Consider the following 24,707-nt stretch of genomic DNA (forward strand, 5'->3'; position numbering starts at 1 on the left):
TCGATAGATCGAATAAGAGCAAATTTATGTTTAATGTTGGAATTTCTTTTCAAACAATTTTACACTCCACAAAAAAAAAAACAGCGAATTCTGAAAATTGTACACATCTTTAATAGGGTCTACACAAGGAGCGTCTGACTCGCGAGTCACGTGTGTAAATATCAAACTCATTTTGGTTCTTACGGGTAAGCTAGAGTCATATCTGTGTAACTTATACTAAAATTTTTTCACTAACACATCTAAACTGACTCTTGACCCCATTTTTTGCAGAAAAAAAATTAATGTATGTTTTGGCTTCGTTTATCACATTACATATGTATTTATTTATCGTTAAATGCTTTTCTGTACTTTTAACAAAGTTTTATTTATTTACTAATACAAATTACAATTTTTTTTTAATTGGCTTATACAAATACAAAAGCATAGTAGTATACCGAGAAAAATATACACAAATAGAATTTGCATTGAATTATTTTTCAGAAATTTTACTTAAAAAATGCAACACAATTTTTTTTTGTGTGTACAAGCAAGTAAACGTTTGTAGAAAGTTAATTTTTATATTCATTATCGTCAATGCTGCCACATTATAAATATGACACATTACAAAAAATAATTACTGGTGTCGTATATGGATTGAATACATATAATAGCAAGTATGTGTGTGTTAGGAAGGGTCGATTTACAAATCGCTCCCTGCTCTGTGAAAATCGTATTCTTGGGATCAAAATAAGAAACTTTGCCGAAGGAACCATATCTCTAAAACGAATTCTGGAGTCCCCCCCTTTGGGTCGAACTTTTGGGTAGGGGCAATTTCAATGCTACCTGCTGTGTCTTGTGGTGGTTTAAAAAAAACAACACAAGCAATTTTACGATCGGCAATTGTGTCACAGTGATACCTTCATTTTTTAAAACGGTTGAATAAAAAACCCACATAACTATGTTTACGACATGCAAATGCATCACAGTGATGCCTTGGTTTTAAAAGGAGGTTGTACAAACGCTAATTTCTAATAATTTTTTTTAATTTCTTTTCTATTACTAAGTTAAATTCATATTTTGATTTACATATGTTCTGACTAAATAAATTTCTAAAGAGAAAAATAAACTCCAAAAAGAAAAAACATTGGCATTTCAAAGTGGGATTTTTCAAAATTTACCTCTACGACCCAAAGGGGGGACATCAGAATTCGTTTTAGGGGTATGATTCCTTCGGCAAAGTTTCTTATTTTGATCCCTAGAATATGATTTTCACAGAGCAATGGGCGATTTTTTTGCCTCCCCACAAATCGACCCGGCCTAGTGTGTGTATATATCTAAGTACATTTATTTAAACGTCCTTGGAATGCTCCAATGTGAAAAGCTGTCACCTCCTGCTCTCTTTTTGATTGTTTAACACACATTTTTTTATAGCTTTGGCTTTAGGGATGATATATTGGAATTTTCGGTTTCAGTTTACTGGAAATCAATTTGAATAGGTGCCAATGAATGCATTACAATTAGGACAATAATGGTTTGCATTCTGACAGGACTTCATACAATAGGGTACACAAACGCACGGCCAACAACTGAAATGAAAAAAGATTAATATAATATTTCAATAAAAGTAGGTTATTGTTCGGTTTAAATAAAAATGGTTACCGGCCGATAAAATAAAGACAATACACAAGGTTTCTCTTTTCCTCCTACGCGTTTCGATGAATTTTATTCAGCTTCATCAGGGAGAGTTCAATTTATAACATTGACACTGTAACATCTAAACATAAATAAACTGATAGATTATCAGCCAATGGACGAAGCAGGAAACATGAATGGAGGCAGTAACTTAAATGTAAAGTTTTGTTTATTTATGTTTAGATTAGAGTTGTGCTTTTTCGTTCATTTCAGAGATTCGGTTCTTTCTTTCTTTTTCTAATGAACGGACAAGTTGTTCTTTTAGTTCATCTGTTCCTTCTTTGTTTTCAAGCAAATTTGTTCACTGCTGCTCCCACCCACGAAAAAAGTCAACAAGTATAGATGGGGGTGTGTATGCAGCAATGCTTTGTGTAGGTATATTGAAATGTGTTATGAATAAATATAATAATAATAAATAATTACAAATTTCGGAAGATCCAGGAAGTTGAAATAGTACAGACACAAATTGTAAATATGAACTTTTAAAGTTTAATAAATGCAATAATTAGTTTCTTACAAAAGATGCTTTTCATAAATAGTCCACACATATCTTTTTGTAGCAGTGCCATACATATCTTTAGTGTAAGTGGCATCACCGACATTCGTGTTCACTGTGAAATTCTACGTACATATGTATGTAAGAATTTACAATGTTCGGGAACGAGAAGAGAGAAAGAACTAAAAGAACAAATAGAACTGAAATCGAAGATCTAGTTCACTTGTTCAGTTGAGAGACCCGGTCAATTGAACAAGTTCAGAACGAAACGACCCAACTCTAGTTTATATGTTAAAGTTTCAATGTTATAAATTGAATTCTCCCTAACGAAGATGGAAAAATTTCATCGAAACGCGTAGGAGGAAAAGAGAAACCTTGTATTTTGTCTTTATTTTATCGGCCGAAAAGCTTCAAATAATTACAAATGTAACAAAAAATTGGCTACGATGTTGTCAAGCATATTCTTTGAAAGATTTGAAAGATTGAAGCCCACCGTGTATAGGCTGATTGCACTATATCAGTGCGGCTTCCGACTTAGTAAAACTACCATCGATAGGATAAATATGTGCAAAATCTACGATAAACAGCCCCGCGAAAAAAGAATTGACGCACATCACCTCTTAGACGATTTCAAAGTCGCCATCGAAAATACGAAAAGGAACTGCCAATAGCTGCGGACGGGAAAATAACAGTGGACATCTTTTATCAAATTTCGTCAGCTAAATTCTTCTCTATTTATTTTCGATATTTTAGAAAAGAACCTTCATGAATTTAATAAGTGAAACAAGAAAAACCAATATCAAAATCGTTTTGGAGAAAATTCCAGGAAAATTTCGAGGTATCTGAATTATTTGAGGATGCTGTTTTGTAGCCCAATCCATTTTAATATAACAAAGTAACAGTTATAGGTCGCTAAATATTTGACAAGTTTTAACAATTTTTAAGGGTGTTTCAGATTTTTATCCATACAATGTGTGAAACATGGTTCAGCGCCTCTAAATAAAAAACTCGATTTTTCGAAAATTTTTCTCGAAATTGTTCTCTAGAATGTTTTTCACAGTAAAAGTAACAATATTCAAAGAGTTTTTTGTAAAAATATCGAGTATAAAAAAGTAGAAATTACTTGACGAAAGTTGAAGGAAAATTTCATTGCTATTTTTATGTTCGCTGCTGTATTTCCGTAGTTGAATCCATGAAAGTCGAAAACAAAGCTTCCTACTCTTTACAGCTACGAATTATTTTCCACGTATTGAGTCAGTGATTTAAAATACTGTGCTACCCTGTACAATGTTTTTTTTTTGCTATTGCTCTGACTCTGAAGATGAACAGAGCATAGAGCAGAGCTGTAGCGTCATAGCATTTTTTAGCCTCTGCTATGACTTAAACTTGCTTTTTTGTTTTTGCTATCGCTCCACTAAAAATATCGTTTGAAGTTTTTTTCTCTGCTGTATAATCCGCTCTAAAACACGACGTAGCTCATAGCAGAACCTCTGAATTGCTATAACTTGTTTATGCTACGGCCCTGTTCTAGGCTCTGTTCACGTTCAGAGCCGGAGCAGTAACAGAGCATATTTTGCGTTTCCACTGCTACTCTGGAGTAGCAAATGTAAACGCTGTTTTGAATACGAAAATTTAATAAAATTTTAGCTTACCAAAAAATAAATAATACCACAGCCCACAAATGAGTGCGGCTGGTTGCTATGTATTTAACTTCAGTTAACACTTGAGCATGACATGAGGGGCAGGTGACGTGCGTCGCCTCAATGCCCAAAGGAGGGATTTGCGAAGTTGATATGATCACTGTGTGAGATGATGGTTGATAGGTTTGAGCGGGCGTGAAGTTCGACGGGATCGATGTATTCTCAAGATTTGACATAATTGTATGGTTTGTATAGATGTATGTAGTTTCACAAAATAGTAATGTAATGATTCTTTTTTTAAATTAAAATTTGACGTTATTATGCGTGTTTAATGTACGTTAACACTGGTGTGTAAAACCAAACTAACTTCGTGTTATACTTTTTTATTCAAATGGGTAGGTCTAGTGTGTATACAGTACGAGCTGTTATCTAGGTAAAGTATATCTCTAATACAAAGTGCGCTTAAATTTTGACGATAAGTCCATATAGATATGAGGACATTCTTGTAGAAATGCATAACATTTTTCACGGTAAAAATCTATCACCTTCGGATGTCATAAATTATTTTTAACTACATGATTGATTTAATTTTATTAGGCTTCATTGGAGATAACATATTTCAACATTCGGATTTTATTTGTACTTTAATTGTTTATCGGAAAATGTTATAATCTGATAAACTTATAACCCGAAATTCGAAGTAAGGGGTTCGGAGCTTACAAAGGGGTCAGTATATTAAATGTGAGAAAATATTCAGCAAGCGATTGTTTGACCATATTTGGCATAAGCGAATGCCCTGTATCGCATCGTGGCATTGGAAAGCGTTTTAACGTCGCAGGTCCCAGGCCTAGCCCACAGCGCAGGAACGGCATTTGTTTTTTAGTCGCCTTTTAGGACAGGCATACCTACCGCCGATATATACTAAGCCCCTATAGCCAGCAGGTTGTCTGACCAATGCCCAGACCAGATCCCGGAGAAGACTCACGACAAGATAATCGACACTCACCATTAGTATTTGCCAGCGGGGAAATAAGCTGCTTGTATGCTACTGTGCCTGGTTTTAAGTTCCCTGCAAAGCTAATAAGGCTTTTCCTAATGGCGTTGAGCAACACCACCAGCTTCGTTCCGAGCCATTCGAAACCAAACGAGAATTCAGACAGAGCGACTCCCTTTCGTGCGATTTCTTTAACATAATGCCGGATAAGATAATTTTTGCAGCAGAACTAAACCATGACGGTACAATCTATTATAAGGGCATGCTGATGTTATTGGCCTGAACAAACGCACTGTGAGTTCTGCTTACCCGGGATTAAATAAAGAAGCAAACAAGTAAGGAAGTCTATGTTCGGGCTGCGCAATAATACATATAGATATGGTTCTATTCTGAACCAATTTTCGTTTAAAAGACGCAAAAAGCATACAGAGCCTAACACCAATGGTCTTGAGCGGGTAATAATGCAGTTTTGTGTCAGATATGGGGGTTTCCCTACTGTTTATTTTAAAATAAAAATATAACAGAACAATAAAAATACGATTGGTACAAAACTATTTTTCGCTAAGATTTAAATTATTATTTTTGCATACGACCCTTTTTAAAGTCATTTATATAAAAGTGGGCGTGGTCCTTAACCAATCTTATCCATTTCTACTAGAAATATTTCCTGCTATAGGGAAAATTTGTGTACCCAATTTTGTTACGATATTTAAAGTTTTCTTAGAGTTATGGCTCCCGAAACAATGAAAATTGTTTAGACAAAAAAGGGGCGGTGCCATACCCAATTTCACAAATTTTAGTGTTTCCAATTTAACGTTATAATTCTATTCAGAAAGTAAAATTCTATTGATACAAAGCTCTTTTTTGCTACGATATAGCTTATTATTTTCGTCCACGACCCTTTTAAAAATCTTTTATATAAAAGTGGGCGTGGTCCTTAACCGATTTCGTTAATTTTTCTTCAAAGCATTCCTTATAGTATAAGCAACCTCTCTGTCGAATTTTGTTACGATAGGTTTAACGATTTTTGATTTATGATTAATAATATTTGTAAAATTGATTTTATCACGCCCATTTAAAACAATTTTTTCAAATTTCTCAAGAGTCTATATATCAGTCTATAAGTCAAATTTAAACATTCTACGTGTATTATTCATTAATTAATTAGGTTTTTGTGTTTTCCAAAATGTTATATATATAAAAAGTGGGCGTGGTTATCATCTGATTTCACTCATTTTCAATACCAATCTATTCTGGGTCCAGATAAGCTCGTGTACCAAATTCGACAAGTAAGGAAAGCTAAGTTCAGGTGTAACCGAACATTATATACTCAGCTGCCAAATTACAGTTTGCAAAACTTTTAAATTACCTTCTTTTAAAAGTGGGCGGTGTCACGCCCACTGTTCAAAATTTTACTAATTTTCTATTCTGCGTCGTAAGGTCAACCCACCTACCAAGTTTCTTCACTTTATCCGTCTTTGGAAATGAATTATCGCACTTTTTCGGTTTTTCGAAATTTTCGAATTTCCGATTTCGTTCATTTTAAATAGCGATCTGAGATGAGTGCCGAGGAAGTTACATACCAAATTTCATTAAGATACCTCAAAATTTACTTAAGTTATCGTGTTTGTGGGCAGACGGACGGACGGAGCTCTGCTCAGCTGAGTATAAAAATAAGTATGTTTTTTTGTTTTGCATAGTTTCAGTTACAAATACATTGTCGTTTTTTCTTAAACTTACAAAAAAAAAATTGTTTTGATGAAGTTTGATGCTACGGCCCATGATTCAATAACAAGAGCTTTGAAACTCCTAAATTTTAAAACAGGACGGGGTGCTTTTCCAAAGGAGTGAAAGCGGGGAGTAATTCAAACACCCTCAAAGAAAATTGTAGTAGAAAAGTACATTAAATAGTATATCAGTAGTGATAGTAGTTTTGTAAATGCCAACAGGCTTTTGTTATCATTATCTAAGAATATGTTTCAAAGCCGCCCTATCTTAGTACAAATTCACAACATTTTGACATGAGATAAGGCGTTTATGAAAAAACTCTGAGATAGGGTGTTTTTCAACCTAGTTCGTTTGATAATATCATTTAGGGGCTAATAACATCATTAGTTTGGCTTGAGTATCTGGCCTCAGAGCGGTGGGTGGAAATGAGCAAGTGGACGAACTGGCTAGGAAAGCAGCAGCCGAAAAGCCAGTAGGGCCTGAGCCCATCATGAAGATAGGATTACACAGTATAAGGGAAGAGCTCAGGCAAAAGAAGGCATGCCTTAGAGAATAACGCTGCTGTCAAAATCCAGGGCTTCGGCAAAGGCACTAATAGGAGGATAGGGCTCAAAGCTTTATAAAACCATGACTAACCTCCAAAAAAGCCACCTTTTATTTCTAACAGGTATGATCACAGGTCACTGCAGAATAATGAATCCAGCAAAAACTGGATATATAGTCTAATAGCATTTGCCGGTTCGATGACAGTGAAGATGAGACTGAAGAACACATCCTGCTTGCGATGCATTCGCGAATAGAATACTAACGAACTTTGGATGGCCAAAATTAGAAAGTAAATACATACGCATGGACGAGGTGCTGTGAAGATAATGAGTGCGCAATAGACCAATAGTTCGCAGTGAGAGATTTCGATGTTAACTTTCTCAAAAATATCATCAGTGCCTTTAGAAATTCGTTGAATTTTTGCAGCAGAATTTAAGTTCTTCCATTCTCATTTTAATCAAGTGATTCGTGGATGTTTGAAGCGCCATTGTTTAGTGCAGTGAGATTAAAGATTGAAGAACCTGCTAGTACAGAATATAGTCCCAAAGAGAAAAAGGCAGCATACCATGTAAAGCGCGAATCTTCTATCCAACAGTGGCGTGATTCCATCGAGACGTGACTAAGATACGAGATTTAACTGACAACCTACTGAATTGGAAGAGTTTCCTCAACTTTATAGAAGTTTTCTTACCCAAAGCGCCTTTATTTGTTTGAAGCAATTAAATCTGAGTGTGTCAGGAAATCTTTCTCCTCCCCAATACATCAAAAATTCATATATAACCACACTTACCAGAAAAGACAAAGCAGTATAGCCATTATATGTGTCTTAATTGTTGGTGCATATTTAACACTCGTACAAATCGTTTGACCACAACTTGGACAGATAATGCTCATTGGTTCCTGCATTGGAGCTTCTACAAATACTATACGATGGTGATTCATTTTGACGAGCTCTTTGAGTAAATATTTGATTTTTTTTTGTCAAATTAAGCCCAATGAATTGAGTTAGTTCATTTAGTTGGATAATTACATAATATTTGCAAATATATGTATGTATGTAAATTCTTCAAATGGAAAAGAATTCAGCACGAAAACAAAATACAGTTCGAAAAACAATACAAAACAAGTAAGGAAGGCTAAGTTCGGGTGTAACCGAACATAACATACTCAGTTGAGAGCTATGGAGACAAAATAAGGAAAATCAATCTGGGGTAACCCTGGAATGTGGTTGTATAACATGTGTATCAAATGAAAGGTATTAAAGTGTATTTTAAGAGAGAGTAGGCCATAGTTCTATGGATGAACGCCATTTAGGGATATCGCCATAAAGGTAGACCAGGGCTGACTCTAGAATTTGTTTGTACGATATGGGTATCAAATGAAAGGTGTTACTGAGCATTTTAAGAGGGAGTGGGCCTTAGGTCTATCGGTGGACGCCTTTTCGAGATGTCCCCATTAAGGTGGACCAGGGGTGATTCTATAATGTGTTTGTACGATATGGGTATCAAATGAAAGCTGTTAATGAGTATTTTGAAAAGGAGTGATCCTTAGTTCCATAGGTGGACGCCGTTTCGAGATATCGCCATAAAGGTGGACCAGGGGTGTCTCTAGAATGTGTTTGTACGATATGGGAATCAAATGAAAGGTGTTACTGAGCATTTTAAGAGGGAGTGGGCATTAGGTCTATAGGTGGACGCCTTTTCGAGATATCGCCATTAGGGTGGGCCAGGGGTGACTCTAGAATGTTTGTACGGTATGGGTATCAAACGAAAGGTGTTACTGAGCATTTGAAGAGGGAGTGGGCATGAGGTCTATAGGTGGACGCCTTTTCGAGATATCGTCATTAGGGTGGGCCAGGGGTGACTCTAGAATGTGTTTGTACGATATGTGCATCAAACGAAAGGTGTTACTGAGCATTTTAAGAGGGAGTGGGCATTAGGTCTATAGGTGAACGCCCTTTCGAGATATCGCCATTAGGGTGGGCCAGGGGTGACTCTAGAATGTTTGTACGATATGGGTATCAAACGAAAGGTGTTACTGAGCATTTTAAGAGGGAGTGGGCATTAGGTCTATAGGTGGACGCCTTTTCGAGATATCGCCATTGGGGTGGGCCAGCGGTGACTCTAGAATGTGTTTGTACGATATGGGTATCAAATGAAAGGTGGTAAGGAGTATTTTAAAAGGGAGTAATCCTTAGTTCTATAGGTGGACGCCTTTTTGAGATATCGCCATAAAGGTGGACCAAGGGTGACTCTAGAATGTTTGTACGATATGGGTATCAAACGAAAGGTGTTACTGAGCATTTTAAGAGGGAGTGGGCATTAGGTCTATAGGTGGACGCCTTTTCGAGATATCGCCATTAGGTTGGGCCAGGGTGACTCTAGAATGTGTTTGTACGATATGGGTATCAAATGAAAGGTGGTAATGAGTATTTTAAAAGGGAGTAATCCTTAGTTCTATAGGTGGACGCCTTTTCGAGATATCGCCATAAAGCTGGACCAAGGGTGACTCTAGAATGTTTGTACGGTATGGGTATCAAACGAAAGGTGTTACTGAGCATTTTAAGAGGGAGTGGGCATTAGGTCTATATGTGGACGCCTTTTCGAGATATCGCCATTAGGGTGGGCCAGGGTGACTCTAGAATGTGTTTGTACGATATGGGTATCAAATGAAAGGTGGTAATGAGTATTTTAAAAGGGAGTAATCCTTAGTTCTATAGGTGGACGCCTTTTCGAGATATCGCCATTAGGGTGGGCCAGGTGTGACTCTAGAATGTTTGTACGATATGGGTATCAAACGAAAGGTGTTACTGAGCATTTTAAGAGGGAGTGGGCATTAGGTCTATAGGTGGACGCCTTTTCGAGATATCGCCATTAGGGTGGGACAGGGGTGACTCTAGAATGTTTGTACGATATGGGTATCAAAGGAAAGGTGTTACTGAGCATTTTAAGAGGGAGTGGACATTAGGTCTATAGGTGGACGCCTTTTCGAGATATCGCCATTAGGGTGGGCCAGGGGTGACTCTAGAATGTTTGTACGATATGGGTATCAAACGAAAGGTGTTACTGAGCATTTTAAGAGGGAGTGGACATTAGGTCTATAGGTGGACGCCTTTTCGAGATATCGCCATTAGGGTGGGCCAGGGTGACTCTAGAATGTGTGTTGTACGATATGGGTATCAAATGAAAGGTGGTAATGAGTATTTTAAAAGGGAGTAATCCTTAGTTCTATAGGTGGACGCCTTTTCGAAATATCGCCATTAGGGTGGGCCAGGTATGACTCTAGAATGTTTGTACGATATGGGTATCAAACGAAAGCTGTTACTGAGCATTTTAAGAAGGAGTGGGCATTAGGTCTATAGGTGGACGCCTTTTCGAGATATCGCCATTAGGGTGGGCCAGGGGTGACTCTAGAATGTTTGTACGATATGGGTATCAAACGAAAGGTGTTACTGAGCATTTTAAGAGGGAGTGGACACTAGGTCTATAGGTGGACGCCTTTTCGAGATATCGCCATTAGGGTGGGCCAGGGGTGACTCTAGAATGTTTGTACGATATGGGTATCAAACGAAAGGTGTTACTGAGCATTTTAAGAGGGAGGGGGCATTAGGTCTATAGGTGGACGCCTTTTCGAGATATCGCCATTAGGGTGGGACAGGGGTGACTCTGGTATGTTTTTGTACGATATGGATATCAAATTAAAGGTATTAATGAGTGTTTTAAAAGCGAGTGGCCCTTAGATGTATATGTGAAGGCGTTCTCGCGATATCGACCAAAATGTGGACCAGGTGATCCAGAAAATCATCTGTCGAGTACTGCTAATTTATTTATATATGCAATACCACTAACAGTATTCCTGCCAAGATTCCAAGGGCTGTTGATTTCGCCTTGTAGAACTTTTTCATTTTCTTCTACTTAATATGGTAGGTGTCACACCCATTTTACAAAGTTTTTTCTAAAGTTATATTTTGCGTCAATAAACCAATCCAGTTACCATGTTTCATCACTTTTTTCGTATTTGGTATAGAATTATGGCATTTTTTTCATTTGTCGTAATTTTCGATATCGATAAAGTGGGCGTGGTTATGGTCAGATTTCGCCCATTTTTTATACCAAGAAAAAGTGAGCTCAGGTAAGTACGTGGGCTAAGTTTAGTAAAGATATATCGGATTTTGCTCAAGTTATTGTGTTAATGGCCGAGCGGAAGGACAGACGGTGGACTGTGTATAAAAACTGGGCGTGGCTTCCACCGATTTCGCCCATTTTCACAGAGAACAGTTACCGTCATAGAATCTATGCTCTTACCAAATTTGAGAAGGATTGGTAAATTTTTGTTCGACTTATGGCAATAAAAGTATTCTAGACAAACTAAATGAAAATGGGCGGAGCCACGCCCATTTTGAAATTTTCTTTTATTTTTGTATTTTGTTGCATCATATCATTACTGCAGTTGAATTTTGACTTAATTTACTTATATACAGTAAAGATATTAAATTTTTTGTTAAAATTTGAATTAAAAAAATTTTTTTTTTAAAAAGTGGGCGTGTTCTTCATCCAATTTTGCTAATTTTTATTTAGCACATATAGAGTAATAGTAGTAACGTTCCTGCCAAATTTCATTATGATATCTTCAACGACTGCCAAATTACAGCTTGCAAAACTTTTAAATTACCTTCTTGTAAAAGTGGGCGGTGCCACGCCCATTGTCCAAAATCTTACTAATTTTCTATTCTGCGTCATAACGTCAACCCATCTACCAAGTTTCGTCGCTTTATCTGTCTTTTGTAATGAGTTATCGCACTTTTTCGGTTTTTCGAAATTTTCGATATCGAAAAAGTGGGCGTGGTTATAGTCCAATATCGTTCATTTTAAATAGCGATCTGAGAGGAGTGCTCAGGAACCTACATACCAAATTTCATCAAGATACCTCAAAATTTACTCAAGTTATCGTGTTAACGGACGGACGGACGGACGGACGGACGGACGGACGGACGGACGGACGGACGGACGGACGGACATGGCTCAATCAAATTTTTTTTCGATCCTGATTATTTTGATATATGGAAGTCTATATCTATCTCGATTCCTTTATATATGTACAACCAACCGTTATCCAATCAAACTTAATATACTCTGTGAGCTCTGCTCAACTGAGTATAAAAATGTCAAAAGGCGATTTGGACATAAACAATTAATTTAAAAACTGACAAATTACTTTTAATTTTTATTTTCTACTTCGAAACACCTAAAGCTCTATATACAAAAAATGTTTTAGCTATCAATTTGGAATTGAGAATAGTCTGTTGGATTTTCGAAAACATAAATTGGATTTTGGAATTGTCAATTGGAGTTTTGAAAGCGTCATTTGGATTTTATAATTGAAGAGTCAGGTTATGCCACGCCTCGCATTTTTAGAAATTTCACGCGCCCAAAGCTTTTATTAAATTTTCTGATCAACGCCCTAGACTGATGATGAGTGTGATTTCTAGTACCTAGGACCTACCTAATTATTTTCTAGCTTTTAGTGTTATTATTACTTAATGTAAGTATTGTTTTCAAAAAAACCGTTTAACTTAAGAAACTTTTTTAATTATTTTATTTTCAAGTTTTTAGTCCTTATTTAATTGCCTGTTAATTCTCATTCTATTTCATTAAAAAAATAAAAAAATGTAAGGCGCGATAACCTCCGAAGAGATCTAAGGCAGAGCTTCTCATCCAATTTGCGTCGTGCTCCTCTTGATTTTCCCTACAAATTGGTCGGATGCCGACTCCGAACGGCATCTACAAGGCAGATGAGTTTTTACTGAGAGCTTTTCATGGCAGAAATATACTCGGAGCGCTTGCCAAACACTGCCGAGGGGCGACCCCGCTTAGAAAAATTTTCTTCTAATTGAAAAAACTTATTTCTAAAATTTTGATGTTGCTTTGCCTGGGGTCCGAACCCAGAGCATACGGTGTGGTAGGCGGATCATGCTACCATCACACCACCACCATTATTATAAGGACTCTTTCCTGATAATTTCAATACCAATCTTATCTGTGCCCAGAATAGATTGGTATTGAAAATGAGCGAAACCGGATGATAACCACGCCCACTTTTTATATATATAACATTTTGGAAAGCACAAAAAACCTGATTATTTAGTAAATAATACACCTAGAATGTTGAAATTTGACATGTGGACTAATATTAAGATTCTTGGAAAAAATTTGAAAATATTTTTTAAAATGGGTGTGGCACCGCCCATTGTGATAAAATCAATTTTACAAATATTTTTAATCATAAATCAAAAACCGTTAAACCTATCGTAACAAAATTCGGCAGAGAGGTTCCCTTTACTATAGGGAATGCTTTGAAGAAAAATTAACAAAATCGGTTAAGGACCACGCCCACTTTTATATAAAAGATTTTTAAAAGGGTCGTGGGCGAATAAAATAAGCTATATCTTTGCAAAAAAGAGCTTCATATCAATGGTATTTTATTTCCCAAGTGGATTTATAACAATAAATAGGAAACCTTTCAAATTTAAAAAAATGGGCGTGGCTCCGCCCCTTTTATGACTAAGCAATTTTCTATGTTTCGGGAACCATAACTGGAAGAAAAATTTACATATCGTAACAACATTGGGTAAACATATTTTCCTTATAGCAGGAAATATTTCTAGAAAAATAGGACGTGATCGGTTAAATAAATAACACGCTCACTTTTATATAAAAGATTTTAAAACGGTCGTAGAGGAAAATAATAAGCTATATCGTAGCAAATAAGAGCTTTGTATCAATAGAATTTTACTTTCTAAATTGAATTATAACATTAAATTGGACACTAAAATTTTTGAAAATGGGTGTGGCACCGCCCCTTTTATTACTAAGCAATTTTCTATGTTTCGGGAGCCATAACTCGAAGAAAAATTTACATATCGTAACAAAATTGGGTAAAAACATTTTCCTTATAGCAGGAAATATTTCTAGATAAATAGGACGGGATCGGCTAAAGACCACGGCAACTTAGATATAAAACAAATTTAAGATCGGCGTAGGCTAGAACAAGTAAGGACGGGACTATCTTCGGCTGTGCCGAAGACTTCATACCTTTCATGAATGGGGCTGAACAATAATCTTACCCCATTCCTAATCTCCAAATAATGCGCTGTATAAGATAAGAAATATATAGTGAACATATGTACATATCTAAACGATTTTCAGATAAATATAAAAAAATGGCAAAAAACCCCCTTATCTGAACGATCCTTGTATGGGATAGGTATATACTTTATACATATAGCTCCGATCAAAGTGATTTTTTCAGGAAATCTTCTATGATATATTAGAATAAATATCACCATGTTTAACGTTTTTATAATCAGTTGAGCAGAGCTCACAGAGTATATTAACTTTGATTGGATAACGGTTGGTTGTACAGGTATAAAGAAATCGAGATAGATATGGACTTCCATATATCAAAATCATCAGTATAGAAAAAAAAATGTGATTGAGCCATGTCCGTCCGTCCGTCTGTCCGTTAACACGATAACTTGAGTAAATTTAGAGGTATCTTGTGAAATTTGGTATGTATGTTCCTGGGCACTCATCTCAGATCGCTATTTAAAACGATATCGGACTATAACCACGCCCACTTTTTCGATATCGAAAATTTCGAAAAACCAAAAAAGTGCGATAATTCATTACCAAAGACGGATAAAGCGATAAAACTTGGTAGGTGAGTTGAACTTATGACGCAGAATAGGAAATTAGTAAAATTTTGGACAATGGGCGTGGCACCGCCCACTTTAAAAAGAAGTTAATTTGAAAATTTTGCAAGACGTAATTTGGCAGTCGTTGAAGATATCATGATGAAATTTGACAGGAACGTTACTCCTATTACTATATGTATGCTTAATAAAAACTAGCAAATCGGAGATCGACCGCGCCCACTTAAAGTAAAATTTTAACAAAAAATTTAATATCTTTACAGTATATAAGTAAATTATATCAACATTCGACTCCAGTAATGATATGGTGGAATTAAATACAAAAATAAAAGAAAATTTCAAAATGGGCGTGGCTCCGCCCTTTTTCATTTAATTTGTCTAGGATAATTTTAATGCCATAAGTCGAACAAAAACTTACCAAACCTTGTGAAATCCTAGCACGATAACTGTTTTCTGTGAAAAATATACACAGTCAACCGTCTGTCCTTCCGCTCGGCCGTTAACATGATAACTTGAGCAAAAATCGATATATCTTTACTAAACTCAGTTCACGTACTTATCTGAACTAACTTTGTATTGGTGTAAAAAATGGCCGAAATCCGACTATGACTACGCCCACTTTTTCGATATCGAAAATTACGAAAAACGAAAAAAATGCCATAATTCTATGCCAAAGACGAAAAAAGGAAAAAAGGGATGAAACATGGTAATTGGATTGGTTTATTGACGCAAAATATAACTTAATAAAAAAACTTTGCAAAATGGGAATGACACCTACCATATTAAGTAGAAAAATATGAAAAAGTTCTGCAGGGCGAAATCAAAAGCCTTTGGAATCTTGGCAGGAATACTGTTCGTGGTATTACATATATAAATAAATTAGCGGTACTCGACAGATGATGTTCTGGGTCACCCTGGTCCACGTTTTGGTCAATATCTCGAAAACGCTTTCACATATACAACTACCACCACTCCCTTTTAAAAGCCTCATTAATACCTTTCATTTGATACCCATATCGTACAAACAGATTCTAGAGTCACCCGTCCACCTTCGTGGCGATATATCGAAAAGGCGTCCACCTATAGAACTAAGCCTCACGCCCTTTTAAAATACTCATTACCACCTTTCATTTCATACCCATATCGTACAAACAAATTCTAGAGTCCCCCTGGTCCACCTTTATGGCGATATCTCGAAAAGGCGTCCACGTATAGAACTAAGGCCCACGCCCTTTTAAAATACTCATTAACACCTTTCATTTGATACCCATATCGTACAAATAGATTCTAGAGTCACCCCTGGTCCACCTTTATGGCGATATCTCGAAAAGCCGTCCACCTATAGAACTAAGGCCCACGCCCTTTTAAAATACTCATCAACACCTTTCATTGTTCATGTCATACAAACACATTCCAGGGTTACCCTAGGTTAATTTTCCTACATGGTGATTTTCCCTTATTTTGTCTCCATAGCTCTCAGCTGAGTATGTAATGTTCGGTTATACCCGAACTTAGCCTTCCTTACTTGTTATATTGGAAATTAAGGGAGAAATGGCTAAACATCTTTCTATCTGAGCGATCGGTTGTAAGGGTTATACATTATATATAGGTAGATCAAAGTGATTTTTTATTATTATATTATATTAGAATATATATCACCAAGTTTCACGTTTATACTTTCTAGATTGCGGCAGGAATGACCAAAATCGTCTTATCTGAACGATCGGTTGTATGGGAGATATATGTTATAGTGGTCCGATCCTACCGGATCCGACAAATGTCTAATATAATGCAAAAATGCATCCTTGTGCCAAATTTCATTGAGATATCTCAAAATTTGAGGGTCTAGTTTGCGTTTAAACAGGCAGACGGACGGACAGGCGGACGGACGCACATAGCTATATCAACTCCTTTCGTCGCCCTGATTAATTCGGTATGTTCATGAAAGGTATAATAATAAGCTATAACTTTTGAATCAATGATATTTCACTTATCAAGTTTTATTGTAAGAGGAAATGGGGAGACATATTTTTAAACGGGCGGTGCCACGTGTTATGTAGAAAAGTAATTTATCTGAAATGAAATGTACAATTGAAGCTCATGCTGAGTATATAATGTTCGGTTACACCCGAACTTAGGCACCTTTACTTGTTTACTTTGGTTTCGCAACTACATAAGTCACATCAAACGAAGATATGCATTTTTTGCTATTATCTGCTTTTAATAGCCGAGCCATAATGACATTTTTCATAAAGATGCGTTCAACGCAATCTTATGCATTCCAGTAACATCGCCACAATCAACCAAGATGTTGCGTTTGTAAATAAAGAACTTCAGACTTGGCTATTGAAGTTTATTTCGCCTCGTCTATTAACATACAAAATTTCGCGAAGCACTGTTATAAACATTCTCACTATACAAGAAAAAACTTTCTAACATATTTTGAGTTCTATTCATTTGTTAAATTGCAGCTTTTAACTATGAAAAATTTTAGAAAAGTATCAACAAATTGGAAAAATATTTTCACATGCAAAGTGTGAAAGCACCCTTAGCCAAATCAAATATCAAATTCTTCTTCTAATGCTTTTCTTGCAAAAACTTTGAAGATGGCTACTTTTTTATGTCGTAGTGGCGCCCTATCTGCCGTTCTCCATAAAAATACGTGCAATCTACTTGTAGTGCATACGATTGTGTTATACACATCTATATGAAAAACTGCTTATGAGACGGGGCTTAAGTGAAAGCTTTGTTAATCTGGATTAATCTCTTTACGGTTTGGCTTTTTGTTTTATGAAGGAATGCATATTTATGTGGGATTTGTTCTAATATTTAGCACAAATAACGTTGTATACACATACAACATTATTTATTATTTGAAGTCATTAAATCTTGCCGTATTAACCAGTTGCAATTTCACATAATCAACAAATAAAAAACTCAACACATTTTGTTTAAGCAATAATTGCCATAGATTGCGAAATTATTCTGCTACTTTGCCGTATGCATTTTTTGTTCGGTATTTTGATCTGAGAAATAACAAGGAAGGCTAATTTCGGGTGTAACCGAACATTACATACTCAACTCCTAAATTACAGCTTGCACAACATTTTAATTACCTTCTTTTAAGTGGGCGGTGCCACGCCCATTGTCCAACTAATTTTCTATTCTGCGTATAAGGTCAACCTACCTACCAAGTTTCATCGCCTTATCCGTCTTTGGTAATGAAGTATCGCACTTTTTCGGTTTTTTCAAATTTTCGATGTCGAAAAAGTGGGCTTGGTTATAGTCCGATTTCGTTCATTTTAAATAGATGAAGAGTGCCCAGGAACTTACATAGCAAATTTCATTAAGATACCTCAAAATTTACTCAACTTATCGTGTTTACTGACAGACGGACAGACGGACGGACGGACATGGCTTAATAAATTTCTTTTTTCGCCCAGATCATTCTGACATATAGAAGTCTATATCTATTTCGATCAGTTTATGCCGTTACGGGGTACCGTTATGCGAACAAAAATAATATACTCTGTGAGCTCTGCTCAGCTGAGTATAAAAATCTTAAATTACGAATATGGATCCATTTGGAGATCATCATTATATGATGTTACGGATTAAGAAAATGGCTGCGGTTATTGTGCAGTTGGAGTAAATGCTTTAAACTCCTTACTCCTCTCCAAAAATTGTTTAAGAATTTGAGGTGAAGCTGAACTCCTGAAGTTTGCGCATAAACATGAAATGGACCCAATATAAAGGAATTAAAATTGTCGAAACAGATCTTGAAGAAGTGAATATTTATTTTGTTTTTTCCTTGAGGGCAAAACTTGTAATATACAATTGTTGTTGTTGTTGTAGCGATACGGTGGCTCCCCGAAGGCTTTGGGGAGTGTTATCGATGTGATGGTCCTTTGCCGGATACAGATCCGGTAACACAGCACCATTAAGGTGCTAGCCCGACCATCTCGGGAACGATTTATGTGGCCAAATTAAGCCTTCAGGCCATCCCTCCCTCCCCACCCCCAAGTTCCATGAGAAGCTTGGGGTCGCCAGAGCCTCGTCTGTTAGCGAAACAGGATTCGCCGCGGATAGGTGAGGTTGACAATTGGGTTTGGAGAAGCTATATATTGCGCTAGCAACCTGAAGGGTTGCGCTACACAGCCCCTTGAATCTGGTATTTTAGTCGCCTCTTACGCCAGGCATACATACCGCGGGTATATTCTGACCCCTAACCCGCTGGGGGGATTTGTAATATACAAATATGGCATTTTCGTAGATAGTCGGGCCAACAGACCTAAATTTCACTGAAAATATCTCTGCTTAGGGCTTTCTCTAAATTCGATGAAAAGGAAAAAATTAGGTATTGCAGTGAATGAGGACAAGGCGAAGTGCCCAGAAAAAATCTAGTGACCGAAAATGTGGGACAACAAAAAAAAAAAAAAAAAAATCCCACCTAGTTCCGAATAAAGTTGTGCAAACAGTACAGCCCTATAGTTTGTTTACATTCCGATAAGCTAATGCCTTACATATGTCAGCAGTTTGGGCGAAATAACATAAGGTACGATACAGAATGGAATGGTCACAATTAAAAAGCAAAAAATATACTCGTAAATTGGCTAAAAACATTGCCCATACATTTGTGACGGCGAAACACGTAAAATCCTTAGTAGAATTTTTTAAGAGCATCGAGGACTCTTTTGACCATTTCATTCAGTATGTTGTTGTTGTTGTTGTAGCGATTAGGTTACTCCCCGAAGGCTTTGGGGAGTGTTATCGATGTGATGGTCCTTTTTCGGATACAGATCCGATACGCTCCGGTAACACAGCACCATTAAGGTGCTGGCCCGACCATCTCGGGAACGATTTATATGGCCACATTAAACCTTCAGGCCATCCCTCCCTCCCCACCCCCAAGTTCCATGAGGAGCTTGGGGTCGCCAGAGCCTCGTCTGTTAGTGAAACGGGATTCGCCGCTCGAAGGTGAGGTTGACAATTGGGTTAGAGAAGCTATATATTGGGCTACACAACCCCTTGAATCACTTCCATTCCGTATCGTACCTATTTATGTGATTGACCATACTGCTCACACATATAGGGCAAATGTACACAAACTATAGGACTGTACTGTTCCTACAACTTTTTTGTGGAACAAGGTGGGATTGTTTGTTGTTGGCCGACATTTTCGGGCACTCGATTTTTTTTTTTTTTTTTGGTATTCGAGCCTTGGTAGTAACGGCAGCGAAAATAATGTCTGCTTAGAAATTAAATGTCCTGCTTAGAAGTCTTGTCCTTATGTATGGCTCGGAGTCATGGATGGTGTCGAGAGAAGATGGCATGTTCCTTGGAGTGTTCGTGAGAAATGTTCTCCAGCAGATTTATGGACGCGTTACCGACGGAGAGTATTCGATACTCCCTCTCATACGGCGATTAATGATGAGATGTATGAACTCTGAGCAGATGTGAACATAGTACAAAAATTAAAAACTACACTGACTAGGTCATGTTATGTTAATAGATGAGCCGGCTCGGCACGCAGAGCTTTCATTTTGCCCTCCATAGAATCGAACTATATGAACTGAACCGGTTCCTACAATACTCGGAACCACACATCACTAATCTCTTATCTTTTTAACGCTCTCTCACGAGCATATTCACCACAGTCGATGGAACATGCCGGTGGAAAGGTGAGGAAAGGGTTATTTTTGCGTATGCGATTTCATCTTCTTTTATACATATATTCAGTCAGATTGTTTACAAACGTATATATGCAATAAAGTTGGTAAATATTTATGTAGGTACACATATTTTTATCTGCACAGATAAGATTAGAATACATTTCCAAGAAAAGAAAGATAAAAAAAGTGCTTCTAAGGAATTAAGTAAATGGAAAAAACTTACACAAAAACGCAAAGTATTAGCGCCCAAAGATGCGTTGTCGTACTAGGTTGATAAACGACTGTTGTGCGTACTATGGCATGACAAGAGGGGCAAGTTATTGTTGTTGGTTCACTAGACACGGGCGTGATTGTTGGCGCTGTTGTGTGTATGATGACGGTTGGACCTGGCGGTGGAGCGGAAGCACCCTGATGGTAACCGGGCACGGCTTCTGAATATGTCGGAGGTGGTGCTTGATATGACATTTTAGTCTCACAAAATAGAAATCAACTAAGCGTATAAAACCAATTTCTTGCTAGTTTGTATAGAGAAATCGCGTACAATGTACTTTGCACTTGTAATGTTAATTTTAATCGTTTGTATTTAATAGACTAACTTCGTTCGACTTTCTGCTATGTCGCGTTGCTGTTAGAAATAAACTGACAATGCATTGCAGTAGCTTCAAACTTACATAGCTGCTTCATACATCATATGAACTAAAGTGTGGTGAGTTTTGCTTTACTTTTCGTATTGTGATGAGAGTTCGCGCCACGGCTGCCACACCATGTATTTATTTAGGACCAAAATTCATCGAAAAATAGGACCAAATCTCAAAGAAATGGATCAAATTTTTATATTCTTTAATTGGCTTACAAACACTTCGGTAATTCAGAAATGCGTCGAATTCGTTGTAAAATCTTTAATTTCAGGTAAATGTCACACAATGTCCCATAATGTCCCACACACTTTCATTTTAACAAAACGCCTCGTACAAATATATGTTTTAACGAAAAACCTTAGAGGAAAACCCGTGCCACAAACCAAACATAAAAATCTTATTTTTAAAATAAATTTCTCCAGAACTCGGTTGTATCAATTATTTCAAATAAGACCTAAACATAAAAATAATTGATTCCAATAGCTGGGTGTTCCAATTTTTTTAAATTTTAATTCTTTACTCTTCCGTTTACCAATGCACCCTCACGCTTCAGTTTTCCCATCTATGGTCTGGATGCAATAAGTGAGAATTTTTAAATGTACAATTTTTTCCATATAATTTGCGTTATAGAAAAATGTACATTTCAAAACTCACATTTATTGAATCTAGCCACAGTCCTCAGCTTTCAAAAAATATTTCTGCATTGCTTCCAATAAAAATATTCTTTGGGTTAAGATTCTTAGTATTCCAAATTATGTACACAGAAATTCTTTAAATATCCAATATTTGGATATAATCAGTGTACCTAAAATTACTCCAAATGTGCTTCATATTGATGGTATAATATCGGCAGACAAAGTTTATCTGATTGAACTCTTTAATGCAGACGAGAAATATATATAAACTTTTAATGCCGTAACTGATATTGAATATTAGACTGTAACTGATATTGAATATTAGAGGGAAACGCCATTAACTTCAAGACACGAAGATAGAAAATACAGCCGTATCCGCAGTGTGAGGTGTGCGCAAGAACACACTTTCCACAATTGTCTTGCAACTCCTCAAACTCATCAATTTGTTTTTCGCTGTGTAGGAAACATTTAGATATCGACATCCCAAACGAAAAGTAACACATTCAAAATGTTTATATGGGACGTCTTTGCAAAAATTTTTTAAAGGTTACTTTTTGCTTGCCATGTCGACATATTGTTCCACAAACTCTAAATACCCATCGGTAGACTTGAATGCATAACTGGAACATAAATTAAAGGAGTGGCAAGTGCACTTAATATAACACAAATTAGTCTCATGCTTTGATTTAGTTTTGAATTCAAGAATGGCTTCATCAGTGGCAGATTCCGTCTAATTTCTTTGAGGTGCACGCACTTTTTTTAAGTTCAAATATTGACAAAAAACTATAGCGTTAAGGGTTTGATAACCCATAGAAATAAGTAGCTACCATAACAAGATTTTCTGATTGGCCGCTTGTATCATCAACAATTAACGAAAATTGGTTTGCTTCAAGATCCAACACATTTCTAAACTATCTGCTTGGTGAAGTGCTATTTTTCGTCTTCATTTTAATAACCTCAGTGAAAAACAGACAAAATTACCAAAGCCTAAAAAGTACCAAAATTGAAAAAGGGACCAGCGGACCAAATGGGGTTGGAAAAGGACCATTTTTGGTACAAATGGTCCGAAGTGGCAACCGTGGTTCGCGCACGTGAATGAAGCACTCAGTCATACAAACATTGAGAGATGCAGGAAAAATTCTTCTGGTTTTTCGGGGTTGTTCCTTTCATTTTTGTTTTTTTATTTCCGCAAGAGATGTGAAAAGGATATGGAAACATCTGGTACAATGGAGCACAATTACTAAAGCGACCATGTTACGGAATTTCGATATTTATTTCGATGCCATAGTTATGTATGTTGGTAAAGTTGTTTAAGGGTAATCTTATTCAAGGGAAATGCGTACGATGTACATACATATACGATAATATGTGATCAATACGGATATATGTATGTATATCAAATCATCCTTTAGTGAATCCGCCTCACAAGTAACGCCGCACTGAGCTTCGAAAAGAGTCTTGGAGGCAAAATAGAGTCAGAAGGTTAGTGCAGGGGCGCGTCAGTAGCAGAACATAATATACTTAATGTAGGTAAACGGAAATTTCCAATTAAGCCTTTCTGGTCTATGAGAAATATATTTCCCATGAATAAATTAGGGAATTTGTATATCTTCTTATATGGTAACTCTGTTCAAGCGAGTGTGTTTAAATATAAAAAGGAGAATCCCCATAATCAAGTTAAGCAGATTGACAGTATTTTCAAATATTTTTTATTAAAAGTGTAGGTAAAGTCGGCAAATTTTCGAGGAGTAAAGTGTGTTCATATTGATTTAACTTATTTAGAATTTCGTGTTTCAAATTGTTTTCAAAAGCTTTTATTTGTTGAATGGTAAGTACGAAACTAAACAATGATTAATTTTATGTAATTAAATGGGAAAAAGTATCTAAAAATAAAGAATTATTATAAGGGGAACATGTTTCCTTGTGGACCACAAAGGAAATTTTTAGGTACTATTTTTATTATTATTTTATGATGCGATTTACTCATTTATTCATGTTTTTCGAAGTCACTACAGATAGCTGGACAAAGATGCAGTGAATTTCATCTGAAAGAAGATGGGATTTTACAATTACTCATGGCTGACAATAGTGATGCAGAAGATGAACTACAACTAGACGAAGAAGATCAAGAATATTTTGCTCAGGATGTGGAAAATGGTGTAGGTGTGGTAGAAATAACATGTCTAGCCCACGATGTTCAAGAAGACAAATCGGATGAGAATCCTGTCCATACCTCTGATGAAGAAGCTCCTGTTTTCAGATGGAGAAAGGACTCATATGGGCTGAGTATCTTTCGAGAAAGTGAGTATGAGTTCAGTCGCATAAATATATTCTGTGATAAGCGTGAAAGTGTGACCCCATTGAAATTTTTATGGAAGTTACACAGCTGGATAAGTTAAAACATATTGGATCCAGAAAGTATTCGTTATGCAGAACAACATGGTAGAGTTTTCAAAGTTGACGATTTGGAGGTGAAGATATTTTTGGGTATGAACTACATGATGAGCTACCACATATTACCCGCTTTAAAAAGGCTACTGGTCGACTGATGAAGATATGGGCGTTACTTTTGTAGCCAATGTCATGCTACGAGTAAGATTTGAACACATACGTGAAAACTTACATTTCTGTAATAACGATAATCAGTCACAAGTTACTAATATAGATTATAAAATAAGACCTGTAATGGAGCATTTTAATGAATGTTTTCAAAAGACAATGAATAATTCAAAGCAGCAATCAATAGACGAGCATATAATAAAGTTTAAAGGCCACAACATTATGAAACAGTACCTAAAAAATAAACCCATAAAATGGGAATTCAAAATGTGGTGCAGAGCTGAATCAACTACAGGATATCTGTTTGAATTTGATTTATATAGGGGCAAAAAAATAACAGTACCGAAGTTGGTTTTTGGGTGAATCAGTTATTTTGAATCTGACCCAACAGTTAAGTGGTCTTGGCTGTGAAGTATT

At 36.5% G+C, this 24,707-nt stretch overlaps 1 protein-coding gene across 1 annotated transcript in view; it reads right to left on the bottom strand.

The window, feature by feature from the left end:
• Window positions 1-338: 338 nt before the first annotated feature.
• The window catches only part of LOC137245442 (lipopolysaccharide-induced tumor necrosis factor-alpha factor homolog), a 29,380-nt gene continuing 5,011 nt past the window's right edge, over window positions 339-24,707 (bottom strand). The window contains exon 2 of the mRNA XM_067776112.1: window positions 339-1,565. Coding sequence (XP_067632213.1) covers window positions 1,463-1,565 — 103 coding nt within the window. The 3' untranslated portion in view covers window positions 339-1,462. The remainder of the gene's footprint in view (window positions 1,566-24,707) is intronic.

This window comes from Eurosta solidaginis, chromosome 3 (genome assembly GCF_040869045.1).
Source record: "Eurosta solidaginis isolate ZX-2024a chromosome 3, ASM4086904v1, whole genome shotgun sequence".
In the NCBI taxonomy this organism is placed as follows: Eukaryota; Metazoa; Arthropoda; class Insecta; order Diptera; family Tephritidae; genus Eurosta; species Eurosta solidaginis.